The sequence below is a fragment of the Perognathus longimembris genome, chromosome 23, assembly GCF_023159225.1.
Source record: "Perognathus longimembris pacificus isolate PPM17 chromosome 23, ASM2315922v1, whole genome shotgun sequence".
NCBI classification, from domain to species: domain Eukaryota; kingdom Metazoa; phylum Chordata; class Mammalia; order Rodentia; family Heteromyidae; genus Perognathus; species Perognathus longimembris.
In genome coordinates this window covers 24,321,190-24,338,608 of record NC_063183.1, presented here as the reverse complement: position 1 = coordinate 24,338,608, position 17,419 = coordinate 24,321,190, and the positions used below count along the sequence as shown (strand labels likewise).

Genomic DNA, 17,419 nt, shown 5'->3' with positions numbered 1-17,419 from the left:
GGTACTGAGGAATCAAACTCGGGGCTTCATGCATGCTAGGCAAGCACTCTACCTAGACTAAGCCACATTCCCAGCTCCTGGGTCCATTACTATTAAAGAGTCATATAAGCTGAGTTGTTAGCTCTAAAATCATCCAAGAACTAAGAATATAATTTTCTGAAGGAAATTCTACAGCTAATGTCTTGAAAGATAATGAGACATAGAACCAGCAATTCTATCAAATGTACTAATAATATCATCTCGATTACAAGTGTTTAATTCCACTCAGTTATGGTTTTCCAGTCTCATAATTATGCAAATTGTAAATACACTGAAGGTGCTTGATGATCCTTCTTCCCCTATTTACTGATGGCTTCCTATCTCCCAGGTATCTTCCCAGGTACTTCAAACAAAGAGAAATAAAAAACTGGGCACCCGTGGCAAGACAACTCTGGATATAAAGATTTGATTATATATAACACAGCCCAATACTGGGTTCACACAACTCATTCACAGTTATCATTATTCTCATATTTATACCTTATTAAAGAATCTAGGGGAATTATATTAAAAGATTCTTCATGAGACAGAATTACTGCTTTATCCTTTGCTCTATCTTTCAAAATTAAAGTCCAAAGATAAAATATTAAGCATTAAGAATAGTATTTCCCAAACTGCTGCTTAAAAAAAATTTAAAACTATCATTCAAATAAAAGGTCCAATGTCAAATAAGTTTGGGAAATGATACATACTATATCTTTTGCTTGGAGATTTACAATGTCCATTAGCATATTAAAAGTTCTGAGAAGTCCTGTTTTAAAAAACAAATAAAACTGTTTAATTTGGTTAAGTCTAGGCATTTATAAGACTTATTTGCCAGTAACAATTTGGTGGGAACCCCTAGTAACACCTGATAGAACACTGTTGGGCAGATCTAAAATACAAGATCTTGCCAAAACTTCCCAAGGGTGGTGTTATCCCAGTCACAACTTAGGTCATCAGAAATTTGTTTGGAAATTATACTTTTCTGATCTTTTCAATTAATAACCACAACTTGAATTCAAGATTTAGCTAACACTGGAAAGTGACAGCTTTCCTATGAAAGGTGAATAGACTGGTGTGCCAATCTAATCCAAAAGGCAATGAGCTTCTTAGTGATTACACAGATTAAGGAAGGCAGTGGACTTCTGATTTTGACAACAGCACTGTTGCTCTTTCTGGCACGGAAGAGCAGGATTAGTGTCGCATTAAAAATTTTAATCTCAATAAAGCAACAGTTTAATTCCTTCAGAAAAAGAACCAATAAATATAATATCAGAAGGAAGAACTAACACTTAGATTCCAAAATTTCACAGCACAACTGGCAACAATTATCCAGACAACAAGCATGATATAAATATAATTCTCTGACAGAGTTCATACATTGACTAATCAACCTTGTGTACCAATGAAAGACCACTTCAAACCAATAAAGACAACACGTCTTATAAAACAAGGGTTAGAAATGCGGGGGAAATATTTTCAGAGAAAGAGGAAATGAGATTATGAGTCCTTAATCGTCATTTTTTTTCCTTTCAAAGTCATCTTTTCACCTCTTCTTGATAATTCTTTCCAAAATCAGTCCTATTCCTACTCTTAGATCCAGAAATAACCAACGTGTGTGTGTGTGTGTGTGTGTGTGTGTGCGCGCGCGCTGGTCTTGGGGCTTGAACTCAGGGCCCAGACTCTGTCCCTGAGTTTCTTTGTTCAAGACTAGAGCTCTACCACTTGAGCCACAACTATACTTCTGGCTTTTTGGTAGGTTTTCCCCCCTCCCCCCACCAGAGCTGAGGAGCAAACTCAGGGCCTAGCACTTGCCAGGCAAGTACTCTTACACTGAGCTAAATCCCCAACCCACTTTGGGTAGTTTTTGTTGGAGAAAAGAGTTACAGATTTTCCTGACTAGACTGGCTTCAAACCACAATCCTCAGATCTCAGCTTTCTGAGTAGCTAGGATTACAGATAGGAATCACTGGCACTGGCTAACAACCAACTTTTACATATGCAATTTACCTTTTCTTGCAATTTTAGACTTCCTATTCCTAACTATTTTTCAATATTTTCATTATTTATGGGCCACACCATCACTAGAAAGGAAGCAAGGAAAGGAAGTGAAATTTTCCCAAGTAATTCAACATAATATTTACAAATATATATTTGTACAACTTTACTCCTTTGTAGAATAAGTATAATCACTATTCTTGAGGCACAATCATTTCACTAAGACATGAAATAAAGAATTAGTAGATCTTACCTGATGCTTCATATAATGATGCATATAGGGTGTTGCAATTTTAATAACTTTCAGGCAAAATGGACAAAGTAAATTCTTAGTGTTTTCATGAGATGTTCGAAAATGAGTTTCTACATCAGAAAATAATGATGATCTGTAATTGCAAACCTAAAAATAGAAAGATTTGGTTTGAGTTGAATTTTATTTATTTATTTATTTTTGCCAGTCCTGGGGCTTGGACTCAGGGCCTGAGCACTGTCCCTGGCTTCTTTTTGCTCAAGGCTAGCACTCTACCTCTTGAGCCACAGCACCACTTCTGGCCTTTTCTGTTTATGTGATGCTGAGGAATTGAACCTAGGGCTTCATGCAAGCTAGGCAAGCACTCTACTACTAAAGTTACATTCCTAGACGAAGCTGAAAATTTTTATGAGGTATAAACAAAAACAATAACAGATCATGTATGTGAAAGAGCATTATATACTACGACTCCAGCTCTGGTGCCAATATAACCAAGAATTTGACCAAAATCTGACAAAAATGTTATCTTTCAAAGGAATGCTTCCCCAGCTATAACTAGGTCCTACATTTTAAAATTAATATTAATCTATCACCCTCTATCTAGTATTGAACTTTCAAGCTTTGGAACCTCTTATCGTTTTTGTTTGTTGGTCATGGGGCTTGAAATTGGATACTGTCCCTGAGCTCTTTCAGTCAAGGCTCGTGCTCTACCACTTCAAGCCACACTTTCCTGGAGCTTAATTGGAGATAAAGTCTCATGGACTTTCTTGCCCAGGCTAGCTTTGAACTGTGAACTTCAGATCTCAGCCTCCTGAATAGATAGGATTACAGGCTGGAGCCACCAGAACCTGGATGGAACCTCTTATCTTAGAAAAGATTTTCTTCTACTGCATAAAATAGCATTCTTTTAAAAATTATAAATGCTTCCAGGATAAGGCAGTTGCAATTTATCTCTTTCTCTAGCTTTTCGATTTTCCAAATTCTGGAAAAATAGTCCCAAAGCACCTGATAGAGCTCTTTGTAACCAACAGAATTTTGCATTTCCCTCCTATGACTATATTCTTCCTTTTGTGTTAAGTCCATGTTTGTCTCTCCAGCAGTGCTGTTCAGTCTAGTTACTACAGTGAGCCAGTTCACTACCTTCCCCTTATATAATGAATGAGTAATACCAAGGTAATTTCCACTAAAAAATTATTTATAAGAAAGATTAATTTTAGTAACCAGTTTTATCATATGGCTAAAATAGGCAAGTATGTTTCACGATACATAAAAATTACATGAAATTAAACATCAGTGTCCTTAAGTAAGTTTTCTTGTAGCACAACACATACATTCATTTATTTATTGCTGATGGCTGCTCATTAGCACAATGACATAATTGATTAGTTGCAACACAGATCATAAACTCTCAAACCTAAAATAATTTCTATCTGACCCTTTACAGAAAAAAAAAAAAACCCCACTGATTTCTAATCTAACAGGCTGAAATCTTTAAAACAAAGAGACTAAGATGTTTGTGTACCTGGCAGATATATGGCATCTCACCGGGTTTATGATTGTCCTTCATGTGTTGTAAAAGAACATGTTCTGTTTCAAATGATAATTCACAGATTTTACAAATGGCTAAAATTGAAAAGGAAAGTGACATTACATTTTAAGATATGTTCAAAATAATAGTGATAGATAGAAAACAGTTATATTTTTAACTGAGTGCTAAGCAAAGTTCTGAACAATTGACTTACATTAACTTATGATTCACACTGATTCTAATTACAGTACTATTAGGAAGGCATTTCCATTACCCTATATTCAAGTTGTAAGTAACTAGGCCTGAATTCACATAGCTATTAACAAGATATGATTTGATTTTGGGGGGGTGAAGGGGCACTGTCCTTTAGTTTTTTTGCTCAAGACTGGTTACTGTACTATTTGGACCACAACTCCATTTCTGGCTTTTGTCAGTTATCTGGAGATAAGAAACCTATGGACTGCCCTGTACACACTGGCTTTGAATCTTGACCTTCGGATCCCAGCCTCCAGAGTAGCTAGGATTATAAGGTGTGAGCAATTAGCACCCATTCAATTTTAACTAAAGTTGATTACCTTCAACATCTGTGATTTCAACTACTATTATTGTCACTTTTCTTATTAAAGTTTAAATGAAGGGCACTGACTTCATACTTGAAAACTATCTGAGGTTTCTGATTCAGTCCCCTACACATAATGTATAACTTATGTTAAGGTAATTACTATAATACATTCATTTGCAAGAGATTTTAATTTTAGTAACTAGTTTTATTTAAAAATTTATAGAAGTTAAAATTTAACTTTAAAAATTTTGATTCCCCCCAAACCTACTTATTTTTGTAACAGAATTAAGGCTTGCTCATAGCTTGTATTGTCAAAAATCAATGAATATTCAATACTTAAATGCAACTGTAACTCACTAGAAAAGTCATGAGGAGTGTGTGTACTCTCGATGTGGCACTGCAGTTGAAAGGGTGTGGGAAACTGCCGGTAGCAGTGCTGGCAGGTGGTGTGGTTTTCCCAGCTCTCACTACTCTGCTTCTCAAGTTCCAAGTGGTGTTTCATGTGGTTCATAAACCTGCAAGTGATGGGTAACAGGTGCAAATATTCAGACTTAGAAACAAAAAGAAAGCCTCACGAATAAGTATTTGTATCTAATTCTTCAAAGTATAGAATATACATACATATACACATATATATGTACATATATACTCCAGCAAAATAATCATTTTCTTTAAGCGTCTTTTCATCTTCATTTTAAAATAATTCACTAATGCAATCTGAAGTAGCAATAATTTTATGTGACTCACAATCATTATGCCAGATCAAAATGTATTTTTAGGCAAAACAGTAGTCTTTCCTTCCATTCCTAAAATACTATTTATATTTTAAAATAAAATACCAAAAAGAAAGAAACTCTACTACCAACAGCAGCTAGAGTCATGGAAAAAATCTTTTAAAGCCTTGAAGATATGCAATAGATTCCAGATGCTTAAAAGACAAATTACTGGTATTTTTACTTGTGTCTTGGTTTTTAAATGCATGTAATAGCAATTTTAATGCCTACAATTAAAAGAACCTTTGTTTTCTTTAATGATACCATTTTACTGTTAGCACAGACTTCATTTCAATGTGCAGACTGTGCCCTTTATAGGCAATGTCCATTTTTCAATTTTGTATTCTGCTATTTCAGTTTCCCTAAAAGGATTCCTAGGAGCAGAACTATGTATTTCTTTCAGCAGCAGATAGTGCAATACAAATGTGTATACCTACTTAAAAGAGCTTGCTGAAGCTTTTTGCTGAATCTGAAAGTAAAGTTATTCAATCAAAACAGTAATTTTGTGGAATGAGTCAACTTCTACCAATTACTTACTTTGAGATCCTAAAGGAAAGAATCTTAAAATCTACATAATGTCAACAGTCACCAAGAAGGCTATATCATGTTTTAACACATCTTCAACACTATATCTTGTTTTCTTTTTTGCCAGTCCTGGGGCTTAGACTCAGGGCCTGAGCACTGTCCCTAGCTTCTTTTTGCTCAAGGCTAGCACTCTACCTCTTGAGCCACTTCTGGCCTTTTCTGTTTATGGGGTGCTGAGGAATCGAACCCAGGGCTTCATGTATGCAAGGCAAGCACTCTGCCACTAGGCCACATTTCCAGTCTCTCAACACTACATCTTGAAATTATCTTTTACTCTTCTTCAACAAACACCAACAGGAAATCTTAGAAAAATATTTACATATAGAGAAAAATTATTTACACGTAGAGAAAGTATCATAAGACAATAATCACTCAACTCATAACTTGATGCATTTCAGTAAATATCTACATAAAGGAATCCCTAAACTGTTGAACTGAAATGTTCTCAAATTTTATATGAGCCCTTATCTATAGCTTATACTTCTCAATCCAATGTATTGGAATGAGGGAAAGACAAAAAAGACAGTTTTTTTTTTAGTTATATTCATAAAACATTAATCTGGTTTTGTCCTTCAATTTATGAGAAATTAAACAAAAGGCCTGTAACATAATATGTTGACAGAAGTAGAGATCTTGATATATTCCTTAATGCTTTATAAAAACAACAATTTGCCTTCCCAGTTTTTCACCAACTAAAGACAAAACATTACATAATGTGTTCAATTTATTTGGTCCTGAGGTAAGGTACTTACCATTAGGGTTACACTTACCAAATAATATTTTTAAGCACTTAACTCCTAGATGTTATCAAACACAGTCTGTTTAAAATTTACAAATAATCTGATGTTATAAACATCTTGAGCTAGTCTTCTAAAGTAACAGTTTTGTACAATATACACCATACACATGTATCTTATCTAAGGGAAGTACACTGATTTACTTGGAAATAAAGAAAACCCAAGAACCTAATCAGTTAGTGTGAATAAAAGTAAGCAATATAAAATATGAAGCTGGTGATTCATGCCTATAATTCTAACTACTCAGAAGGCTAAGATTTGAGGATTGCCACTAAGCCTATGGAACCTGGCCATGGTCGACAAGTCTACAATTGACCACCAAATAGCTAGAAGTGGAGCTACAGCTCAAGTGGTAGAGTACCAACCTTGAGCAAAAAACTAAGCAAGAGTTACGAGGCCCTAAGTTCAGCCCCAGTTCAGGTACCAAAATAAGAAAGATAAAAACAAGTATAGTAAAATGTTACACACAGAATCAAGGTGTTAAGTATATAATGTAAAACTTAAATTTTTGATGCGTACTTGAAAACTTTTACAGCAAAATAGTAAAGAACAACCTTGCTAATATAAATGTCAAATTATACAAAGAAAAATATCATTCAGTATGACTTGTTACTCTGTTCTTGTTACTTATGTAAGACACTATCTTCCAAAATATATAAATCAACTCAAGTTTTAAAAACATGCATATATATACATATATATATATATGATCTTGAAAATTGTACTGGGGGTAAAACCTCTAGTTTTGAAAAGTGTTAAGTTTTAAAATCAAAGCAGACATATCTTCTAGAACTGGTATATCTAAAACATTACTTTTTATCACAGATATATGTTTGAAAATTAACAAGAATGAATTAAAAGATTTAAACACTAAATAAGATTAGTATGGAGGAGGACAATCTGGACTCTGGTAAAAGTGTTTCTTCTTATAGTATAAAGAATAAAATGTACAGATAGCTAAAAAATGAAAAACATAAAAATGTCCAGATCAGGGGCTGGGGATATGGCCTAGTGGCAAGAGTGCTTGCCTCGTATACATGAGGCCCTGGGTTCAATTCCCCAGCACCACATATACAGAAAATGGCCAGAAGGGGCGCTGTGGCTCAAGTGGCAGAGTGCTAGCCTTGAGCAAAAGGAAGCCTGGGACAGTGCTCAGGCCCTGAGTCCAAGGCCCAGGACTGGCAAAAAAAAAAAAAAAAGTCTAGATCATAGTCTTGGAATGCAGCTTAGTGGTAGTGTTTGCTTAGCATGTATGAACTCCTGGGTTCGACTCCTCAGTACCATATAAAAAGAAAAGGCCAGAAGCAGTGCTGTGGCTCAAGTAGTAGAATGCTAGCCTTGAGCAAAAAGAAGTCAGGACAGTGCTCGAGCCCTGAGTTCAAGTCCCAGGACTGGCAAAAAAAAAAAAAAAGTTTAGATCATCACTTAAAGAAAAAAAAAGTTAATTTTGTCAAGTTAAAATAAACTGTGTTCTTTCTTAAGTTGTATAAAAAAATACAAGTAAGTAGTCAGGAATCAAATTATAACATACAAGAAAGGGCAAGTGAGCTTTTTGAAAAGAAAATCTTTTATTCTTAGTAGAACATTAAAATCGATCATCTACAGTGGCAGAGAAAAATGTGAGGTAAAGATACAACATTTATATCTGTAGTATTTCAATTTTCAAGTGGAAATAAAAATGTATCAACATACCTAATATTATTTTTGAGAACTTTCAAGCAACTGAAGCATTTAAAGGTTGTATGAGTCTTCTGTTCTTCCTGGATATCTCCTTCATGTTTTCCATAATAAAAGTCATTAACTAACATGATCAATTTTCCTTTCTCTGAATCAATAGTCATATTTTTGTTTGCTGTATTTGAGTTTTCTGTTTTATCTGGTCCCAAAAAGTCGTTTATCATGTCTGGACAACAATACTAGAGGAGCAAATAATAGATACTTTTCTTACTTAAAAGAAATAAGATAGCAAAAATTGATTATGTATTTATAACTAAGGTTCGATCATATAAAACTATGTCTGGTAATACATTGGAAAAAGTCATCAAAAGCTGAGGCTTATATGCTAATATATATGGAACAAAAAACAAATACCAAGCCTAGTGTAGGTGGCTGACACCTGTAATCCTAGCTACTCAGGCATGGGTTTAAAGCTAAAAGTTTGATGCCAGCCAGGACAGGAAGGGCCATGAGACTTTGTTTTTCTGCTGGTCCTGTGTCTTGAATTCAGGGCCTAGGCACTGTCCCTGAACCTCTTTGTGCTCAAGGCTAGTGCTCAACCATTTGAGCAAACCACTTCTGGCTTTTTTGAGTAGTTTATTGGAGATAAGAGTCTCAGTAAGGGTCTCAGGAGGACTTTTCTGCTCAGGCTGGATTCAAAAGGTAATCCTCATATCTTGCCTCTTCAGTAGCCAGGATTACAGGCATGAACCACCAGCACCCTTCTTTGTGAGACCCTTTATCTCCAATAAAGTACTCAGAAAAAGACATAAATGGTGTGGTAGTTCAAGTGGTAGAGTGCTAGCCTTGAGCAAAAGAAGCTCAGGTCCAGAGTTCAAGCCTCAGGACTGGCAAAAACAAAATAGAACTCAACAAATACCTTTATTACCTTGTACTATAGTGTGATAAACACCATCTTATACATCATTCTCATCTTCTTCCTGAACATAGATCGTGTTCTACTACTTTGTTAGTGCTCTAAAAATGCAGCTAGGACTTTCAGAGCAAAGGACATTTGTTTATTTATTTTTGAGATAAATTCTCACTACGTGGCATAGGCTGACTCTGGATTCAAAATGGCTAGTACTACCACACCAGGCTGGGGAAAAGTAAGTGTGTAAGTGTGTGTGTATACATGCATGCGTGTGTGTGTGTGTGTGACACCTAGGGCTTGAACTCAGGTCTGGGAGCTGTCCCCAAGCATTTTTGCTCAAGGCTAGTGCTCTTCGACTTGAGTCACTGCTCTACTTCCACTTTTCTACCTTTTGGTGGTTAAATGGAAATAAGAGTGCAGACTTTCCTACTTTGGCTGACTTTGAACCTTAAACCTCAGATCTCAGCCTCCTGACTAGCTGGGATTATAAGCATGAGCCACTTAACAGTGGAATCTTAAATTTTAAGTAATAAAACAGGATTTCACATGTAAACATCCTAAGTCAATACTTTCTTTCTCTTTTTCCTACTGGAGTTCACCACAAGTTAGGGACAACCAAATATTAGAAATTTGATTTTCACTGAAACTAAAACTCAGATAAAATCCACAGAAACCGTAATGTATTAAAGTACTACTAAAAGTAGTCAAGATCAGTGTAAAAGCATGTAGTTGGGAAACAGATCAGAGAAATCAAAAAGATTTAATCATCTGGGCACTGGTGCCTCACTCCTGAGGAAGTGGTTCTGTGGCTCGAAGTGGTAGAGTGCTGCTAGCTTTGAGCTAAAAGAGCTTAGAGACAGTGCCCAGGTCCTGACTTCAAGTCCCATCACCAACCAAAATAAAAGACTCAATGGCAATGGATCTTAAAAAATGTCAGTAAAAGGAGCAGAACATAGCTCAGTATTAGAATGCTTACCTAGCACATGAGGCCTAGATTTGATCCCCAAAATTAAAGACAGATTTATATAGATATACATAGACATAGCTAGATATGGCAGGCAGACAACCAAACACTATCCTTTGTTTGCAAAAGCTGGTAAAGATGGGCTGGGAATATGGCCTAGTGGCAAGAGTGCTTGACTCATATACATGAAGCCATGGGTTCAATTCCTCAGCACCACATATATAGAAAATGGCCGGAAGTGGCGCTGTGGCTCAAGTGGCAGAGTGCTAGTCTTGAGCAAAGGCAAGTCAGGGACAGTACTCAGGCCCTAAGTCCAAGGCCCAGGACTGGCAAAAACAAAAAACAAACAAACAAAAAAGCTGGGAAAGAAGAAAGGACACTGGCAGAAAAGTAACCCAGACCTGATTTGGTACCAAGAAGCTAAAGAGACAATCTACACAAGCAATTCTGACATATGAATCACAAATATAGTGAGCTTTCTATTCAACAGAGTTGTACAAATTAGCTAGAAGGCTGTAACACTACTCTGCCAACCTGTGCTTTTCCTGAAAGGATTCTTGTACAAAATAGCCGAAGATAATCCTAACTGTTCAACAGGATAGCACTCATATGTAAGCAAAACTTACAAATACATATATTTCCAACGAAAAATGTTGTCATGAAACACATACATATATATAGGGGCTGGGAATATGGCCTAGTGGTAAAGTGCTCGCCTACTATGCATGAAGCCCAGGGTTCGATTCTTTTTTTTTTTTTTTGCCAGTCCTGGGCCTTGGACTCAGGGCCTGAGCACTGTCCCCTGGCTTCTTTTTGCTAAAGGCTAGCACTCTGCCACTTGAGCCACAGCGCCACTTCTGGCCATTTTCTATATATGTGGTGCTGGGGAATCGAACCCAGGGCTTCATGTATACGAGACAAGTGCTCTTGCCACTAGGCTATATTCCCAGCCCCCCAGGGTTCAATTCTTCAGTACCACATATATAGAAAAAAAGCCGGAAGTGGTGCTGTGGCTCAAGAAGTAGCTTGATAGCCTTGAGCAAAGAGGAGCCAGGGACAGTGCTCAGGCCCTGAGTCCACGCCCTAGAACTGGCAACAAAAACAAAACAAATTAAAAAAACCAAACATATACATATTAAAAAGTTCTCAAAATTTTGGTCACCAATTTGAAAAATTTAATGAAGCAATTGCTTCTACTTGAAGACTACAAAAGCAAGAAGATGACAAACATAATTCAGGCAACAAAAGACAGAAAAAAATTAAACCAAAGAAATAAAGTTAAAGTATACATGAGTACAATGGTGAACAAACATTGCAAAACAAAGGATTCAGAGGCTAATCAATGAAAAAAACATTGCTCTTTTTAGTGGTTGCAGAGTTTGAACTCAGGACCTCTATTACTTGAGTGATACTTCCACCCTTTTTTGCTTTAGTTTGCATTCAGATAGTCTAATGCTTTTGTCTGACTTTGATCCTCCTATAATTAATAGTGATACTTGATTTGATTTTGTTAAAGAAAATGGAATAGCTAGATGAAATTTAAAAGTATTTACTGTAAAGAAATATAAATGTTTGAGAATTTTTTTAGTAAGAGGAAAAAATGTCACTCACAAATTAAGAACCACATCTTTTTAAAAATGGGAAATAATTACCTATAGTTCTGAACTTTAATGTCCATAAAAGTATAAAAATAGAAATATGTAGTTAATAAACTAAGTCTGGTTGACAGACATAAAATTCCACTCCTTAAAAAGAATGACTTATATTTAAGTTTCTATATAATTTTGTAGAAAACAGCTGATGTTTGTCTGTCTGTCTGTCTTTCTTTTTTTGCCAATCCTGGTGCTTGAACTCAGGGCCTGAGCACTGTCTCTGGCTTCTTTTTGTCCAAGGCTAGCACTCTGCCACTTGAGCCACAGTGCTACTTCCAGCTTTTTCTATATATGTGGTGCTGAGGAATTGAACCCAGGGCTTCGTGTATACGAGACAAGCGCTCTTGCCACTAGGCCATATTCCCAGCCCCTCATATATATATATATATATATATATATATATTTTTTTTTTTTTTTTGGCCAGTCCTGGGCCTTGGACTCAGGGCCTGAGCACTGTCCCTGGCTTCTTCCCACTATATCCCCAGCCCTCATACATTTTTCAAAAGGGAAAATCAAGTGTTTGTGGAAACCTGGGTTTTCAAATTAAAGTACATGTTCAGAATGCCAGTTATGCCTAACTTCCTAACAACAGGAAAAACTATCAAATAACTTTCTAAAGATTATATATGTAAAGCTTAGTTTTGTGTCTGATAAATCGTCTCAGACAAATTGTTACAACTGTAGAATATTCTAAACTTGAAGGCCAGTACAACTTAGTAAATAAAATGATTAATACATTATTTTGCTATAAATAAGAATAAGTGTAGATTAAAATATATGAACATAACTCTTAAAATCTGATCAGTCAGAAGAAATGTATGTAATCAATATGTTTAAAATTAGTTTTACCCAAGCTTTATGGAAATACCCAATATAAGAGTTATCTAAATTATTAGATGCATTATTGACTGTAAATCAATCAAATTATCAGACCCATTATCAATCAATCAATATTTCAAACTTTTTAGAAACTACAATTTGAAAAGAGTTACCTGCATATGATTTTTCATAGGATCCAGAAGATTGAAATGAATATTGCATTTTGGACAAGCTCGTGGAAAAGGTGTTCCATCTTTAGATTGATTTGATGAAGTATTTTCACCTAAAATAAATCCAGAATATTTATGATTCAAAACATATCACCTTACCCAGGAGGATCATGGGTCGAGGCTAGCCCAGAAACAAAGTTCACAAGCCCCCTTTCCAAGCAACAGGCAGTTATGGCGCGGTGTGCTATCACACTAGTCCAGCTATGTGGGATGCTGAGATTGGGAGGATCAATGTTTCAGGCCAGTCTAGCCAAAAAAGTTCACAAGACTGCATCTCAATGAAGAGGGAGAGCATGGTGGCATGTGCCTGTTACTCTAGCTCCATGAGAAGTGTAAAATAGATCACAGTCTAGGCAGGATCCTGGGCAGAAATGGAAAACATCTCAAAGTAGCCAGTAGAGCCAGGTACCAGTGTCTCATATCTGCAATCCTAGCTCCTTGGGAGGCTGAGAATGGGAATATCATTGCTTAGGTCAGCCCAGACAGAAATTTGAGAGATCTATTCCCAACTTATAGCTGGCTGCCATGGCACACACCTGTCAATCTCTATGGTAGGCTGACATTGGAAGGATCATGCCCAGGCAGAGAAGTTCAGCAAACTCCACCTACATGTAAGAGACTCTGGATGCAGTGTCCCAGACCTGTGAGTCTAGTGATGTCAGGAAGATTAAATGTAAGCAGAATGGGCCTTGAGTGTGTGTCTGAGCTGTAGATGCAAAACCTTGTCCTAAAAATAACCCGTAAAAAATGGCATGGCTCAGTGGTATCATGCCAGCCCATCAAGTATGAGGGCCAGAGTTTATACTGCCAGTACTACCAAAAAGAGAATACAAAAAAGGGCTACAAGTTTGGTTCTGTGGTAGAGTGCCTACTTAGCAAGCAAGAGGCCTTGACTCCAAACCTCAGTACCAACACACACACACACACACACAAAAGCTCTAAGAAAAATTTCAAATTTACAATTTCCAAAATTGATATATAATGCTATAGCAATTTCCTTTTTTATATGCTAGATTCTATAGTTACCTTGTGATGGCATACCTTGGGGAGACATCAATGAAGGAGATTTAACTACAGGGAACACGGCTGAGGAATCTGTTACAGAAACATTTTCGCCGGGCTTGGGCTTTTTTGGATTTACACTGTTCACTTCAGAAGCAGAAGGACGTTTTGATAAAAACAAATTTTCATTCATACCTGGAATGATTTAAATAGTATAGTGGTAATATTGTAACATACTTGATGAAACTGATTATAACTCAGTAAAATAGTCTGGCCTAAATTATAAGAAAATAATTGAGTTAAATCATAGAAATAACAATAATAAAAACTCAATGATATATACTCATATAGTATAAAGAAACAGTACAAACATTTAGAATGGGCTACATGGATTCAAACACTGAAATCTGAAAAATAACTGTTCTATACAAGAATGTTCTAACTATTTCAAATAAAAATATAAACAACTATTTCTTTTTAAAAACAGGCAGGTCAACATAAACCAAGCAACAAAAATTGTGAGAGAGGATATCAGAGTGAAGTTCCTACAAAATAGTTATCTTTAGATACTCAGTGCTTTCATTTATAGACAACAAAACCCCCACAACAAAATGAAAGTATTTGTTTGAAGAAGTTAGAGACCCTTAAAATACTTTTTATTCAATTTCTAATATAATGTTAGTTCTTTTCTTACCTAACAAATTGAAAAATGGTCTACTCATACAGCTTCACAGAATATTACCTACTTATTGCTTTGTATCAAGAGGAAACAACTAATATTGAATAACATTATGCTCATTCTTAAGAAAGGTACATAATGGAAACAGTATATAGGGGTTTTTATATATGTTTCTCACAATTTAGCAGGCTGATTTTAGGAACCATATTTGGTATGTCGAACAGGGAAACTTCCATTTTATTTATTAGACTTCGGCATAAACTTGATTTTGAACAAAAATTTCTTTCCTAAAAAATGCTTTTCCATTTAAAAACCATTACCTGAAGGCTTTTAGCCTTATTTACAGCATCAGCTGAAGGGGGTATTTAGGTAACAACCAAACCAGGCAAAGTTCTTTTTTCAAAATATCACACAATGCACTTTGCGCATTATAAAAGAACATTTTGCATTTTTTAAATCTTATGTTGGTCCTGGGGCTTGAACTCAGGGTCTGGGAGCTGTCTCTGAGCTTTTATGCTCAAAACTAGTACTTTATCACTTGAACCACAGCTTCACTTCCATTTTAATTCGAGTTTTAAGTCAATTAATTAATTAATGGACTTTGCTGCCTGGTCTGGCTTTGAACCTCGATTCTCAGATCTCAGCCTTCTAAGTAGGTATGATTACAGGCATAAGCCACTGGTACCTGGCCTACATTACATTTTAATAATTGCAACTATACAATAAAAGTAGAAATAGTGAATACTAGAAACATTCCAGGTTGTTAGGTCAGACAACGTAAATTCAAATCCAGGTTCTGTCACTCTAGTTAGGTATTGTTAGCTTATTTAATTATTCTGAGCCTCAGTTTCCTTCTATACAGTAAGTTATAAGATTTTATTTTTCACAGCTGTTTTAAAGATAAACAAAATAATATATTTAAAACACACCGAGAAAATATTTGGAATATAGAAAGCACTCAAAAATAAATGAGTTACTACCATTACTAATTTTATTTTTTTTGCCAGTCCTGGGGCTTGGACTCAGGGCCTGAGCACTGTCCCTGGCTTCTTTTCTCGCTCAAGGCTAGCACTTTGCCACTTGAGCCACAGAGCCACTTCTGGCCATTTTCTGTATATGTGGTGCTGGGGAATTGAACCTAGGGTGTCATGTGTACAAGGCAATCACTCTTGCCACTAGGCCATATCCCCAGCCCCCCATTACTAATTTTTTACTCTTCCCTTAAAGGGAAAAAATATTCCAGTACATTAATCTAAGAAAAAATATACCAGAAAAATAAGAACATTACACTGGGTCATCTTTAGAGAAAATATAATTTCCCCCAATCTTCAGCATACTTGATTTCAGATAGATACACCACAAGTACATGGAAAAAATTCTCTGAATCACATTAGTATTCTTGTGAGATGGTTAGGTTACTTGAAAATCCAATGGTATTTTAATTAAGCAATTGAATATAACAGGCTGAATGGTAGAAACAGTTTACTTTCATATAAGAACTTAACATTAAGAAAATCTCAACATTAAATAAAGTTCATGTTTTGTTTTAAACTCTAACCCTTTAGCTTATCTCTGTTCTATTAGACTTGTGCTGCTCTACTTCAAGCAGTTCTATTTCTGCCAGTAAAAATCTTGCTCTCATTCAAGATCAAATTCAGATCGAATCTTCTCCAAACTCCCCTAATCTCAAGAGAGCAGTCTATTAATCATGCTACTAAATATCATCATTATTATTCATAATGATCGTGCATCACAACCATCAGTTTTTCGAGTCCTTTAATAAGGTTTAAAGGTTTTAAGGTTTGCTTTCTCACATTTTATTTAGATTATTGGCATATTTTAAAAACCTTGTTTAAGTAAAGCAAGAATTAACATTATGTCTCCAAAGGGATGGTTCCAGGCATGGAGAGTTAATTCACTACTCAGTAAAAATAAGTATGTCCATTCTTAACAATATGAGACTTGATAAAAGAAAAAAAAACACTTAAGATCAGAGGCTCAAACTGTCCATCCTCCAACTCATCTTACTGTTTAAACTAAAGCTTCACTCCATGTGGTGGAAAACCTAGAGGAACAGTAGGAATCATTATTTGTGTTTAATTCTAAGTCTCAAGAATTCAGACTCGGGTTGGGGATATGGCCTAGTGGCAAGAGTGCTTGCCTTGTATACATGAGGCCCTGGGTTCAATTCCCCAGCACCACATATACAGAAAACGTCCAGAAGTGGCGCTGTGGCTCAAGTGGCAGAGTGCTAGCCTTGAGCAAAGAGAAGCCAGGGACAGTGCTCAGGCCCTGAGTCCAAGCCCCAGGACTGGCCAAAAAAAAAAAAAAAAAAAAATTCAGACTCTCTGAATGAAGTCTATGCTTTGTAAATCATATTTCTCCTTATTTTCTTTTGTACTTGGTTTTATTAAAGAAGTATGAGTAAGGATCTTAGTAAAATAATTACATAAGTGGCCCTCAGAGAAGAATCAAAGTATTAGACACTAGTGTATTACTATGAAAAAAAAAATTGACAAAAGCCTGGTAAATTTTCCACATTGACCTATTATGTTCACACACACATACCTCTTTAGTCAAACCTTTCAAATACATTTGAATTGCTACTGTACAAGAATTAACTGTCCTGATTATAGGAAATTTTCAGTAAGACAAAATTTCTCTTAAGTTAATGAAGTACTATGTTTCAGAATAGAGTAAAAGAACTTTAAATCTTCAATAGGTAAATTACATTATCTCTTCAAAGGGCATGTATTGAGTATCCACTGTGTACATACGACACTTTATTGCAGCCACTTTGCATTAACGCTTTAAAATCATGTTTACTTATTACACTGGAATTACTGACTGGAAGGGGACACTAATCTAATTAAGAAATCAACTATAACTATACACTTTTCCATACTAGTGACTGTTGGAACTCATATTTAAAAGAATACTTATTTAATTCATACAAAATTTTAAGGTCG

At 35.7% G+C, this 17,419-nt stretch overlaps 1 protein-coding gene across 2 annotated transcripts in view; it reads right to left on the bottom strand.

Annotated features, from left to right (window-relative positions):
- Znf280d (zinc finger protein 280D) overlaps positions 1-17,419 on the bottom strand; it is a 78,516-nt gene that overhangs the window by 38,263 nt on the left and 22,834 nt on the right. For both annotated transcript variants that reach the window (XM_048333215.1, XM_048333214.1), the window contains exons 6-11: positions 13,796-13,966; positions 12,713-12,822; positions 8,207-8,430; positions 4,717-4,874; positions 3,792-3,892; positions 2,273-2,419 (exon numbers count right to left, since the gene is read on the bottom strand). In XM_048333215.1, the coding sequence (XP_048189172.1) occupies positions 2,273-2,419; positions 3,792-3,892; positions 4,717-4,874; positions 8,207-8,430; positions 12,713-12,822; positions 13,796-13,966 (911 nt within the window). The remainder of the gene's footprint in view (positions 1-2,272; positions 2,420-3,791; positions 3,893-4,716; positions 4,875-8,206; positions 8,431-12,712; positions 12,823-13,795; positions 13,967-17,419) is intronic.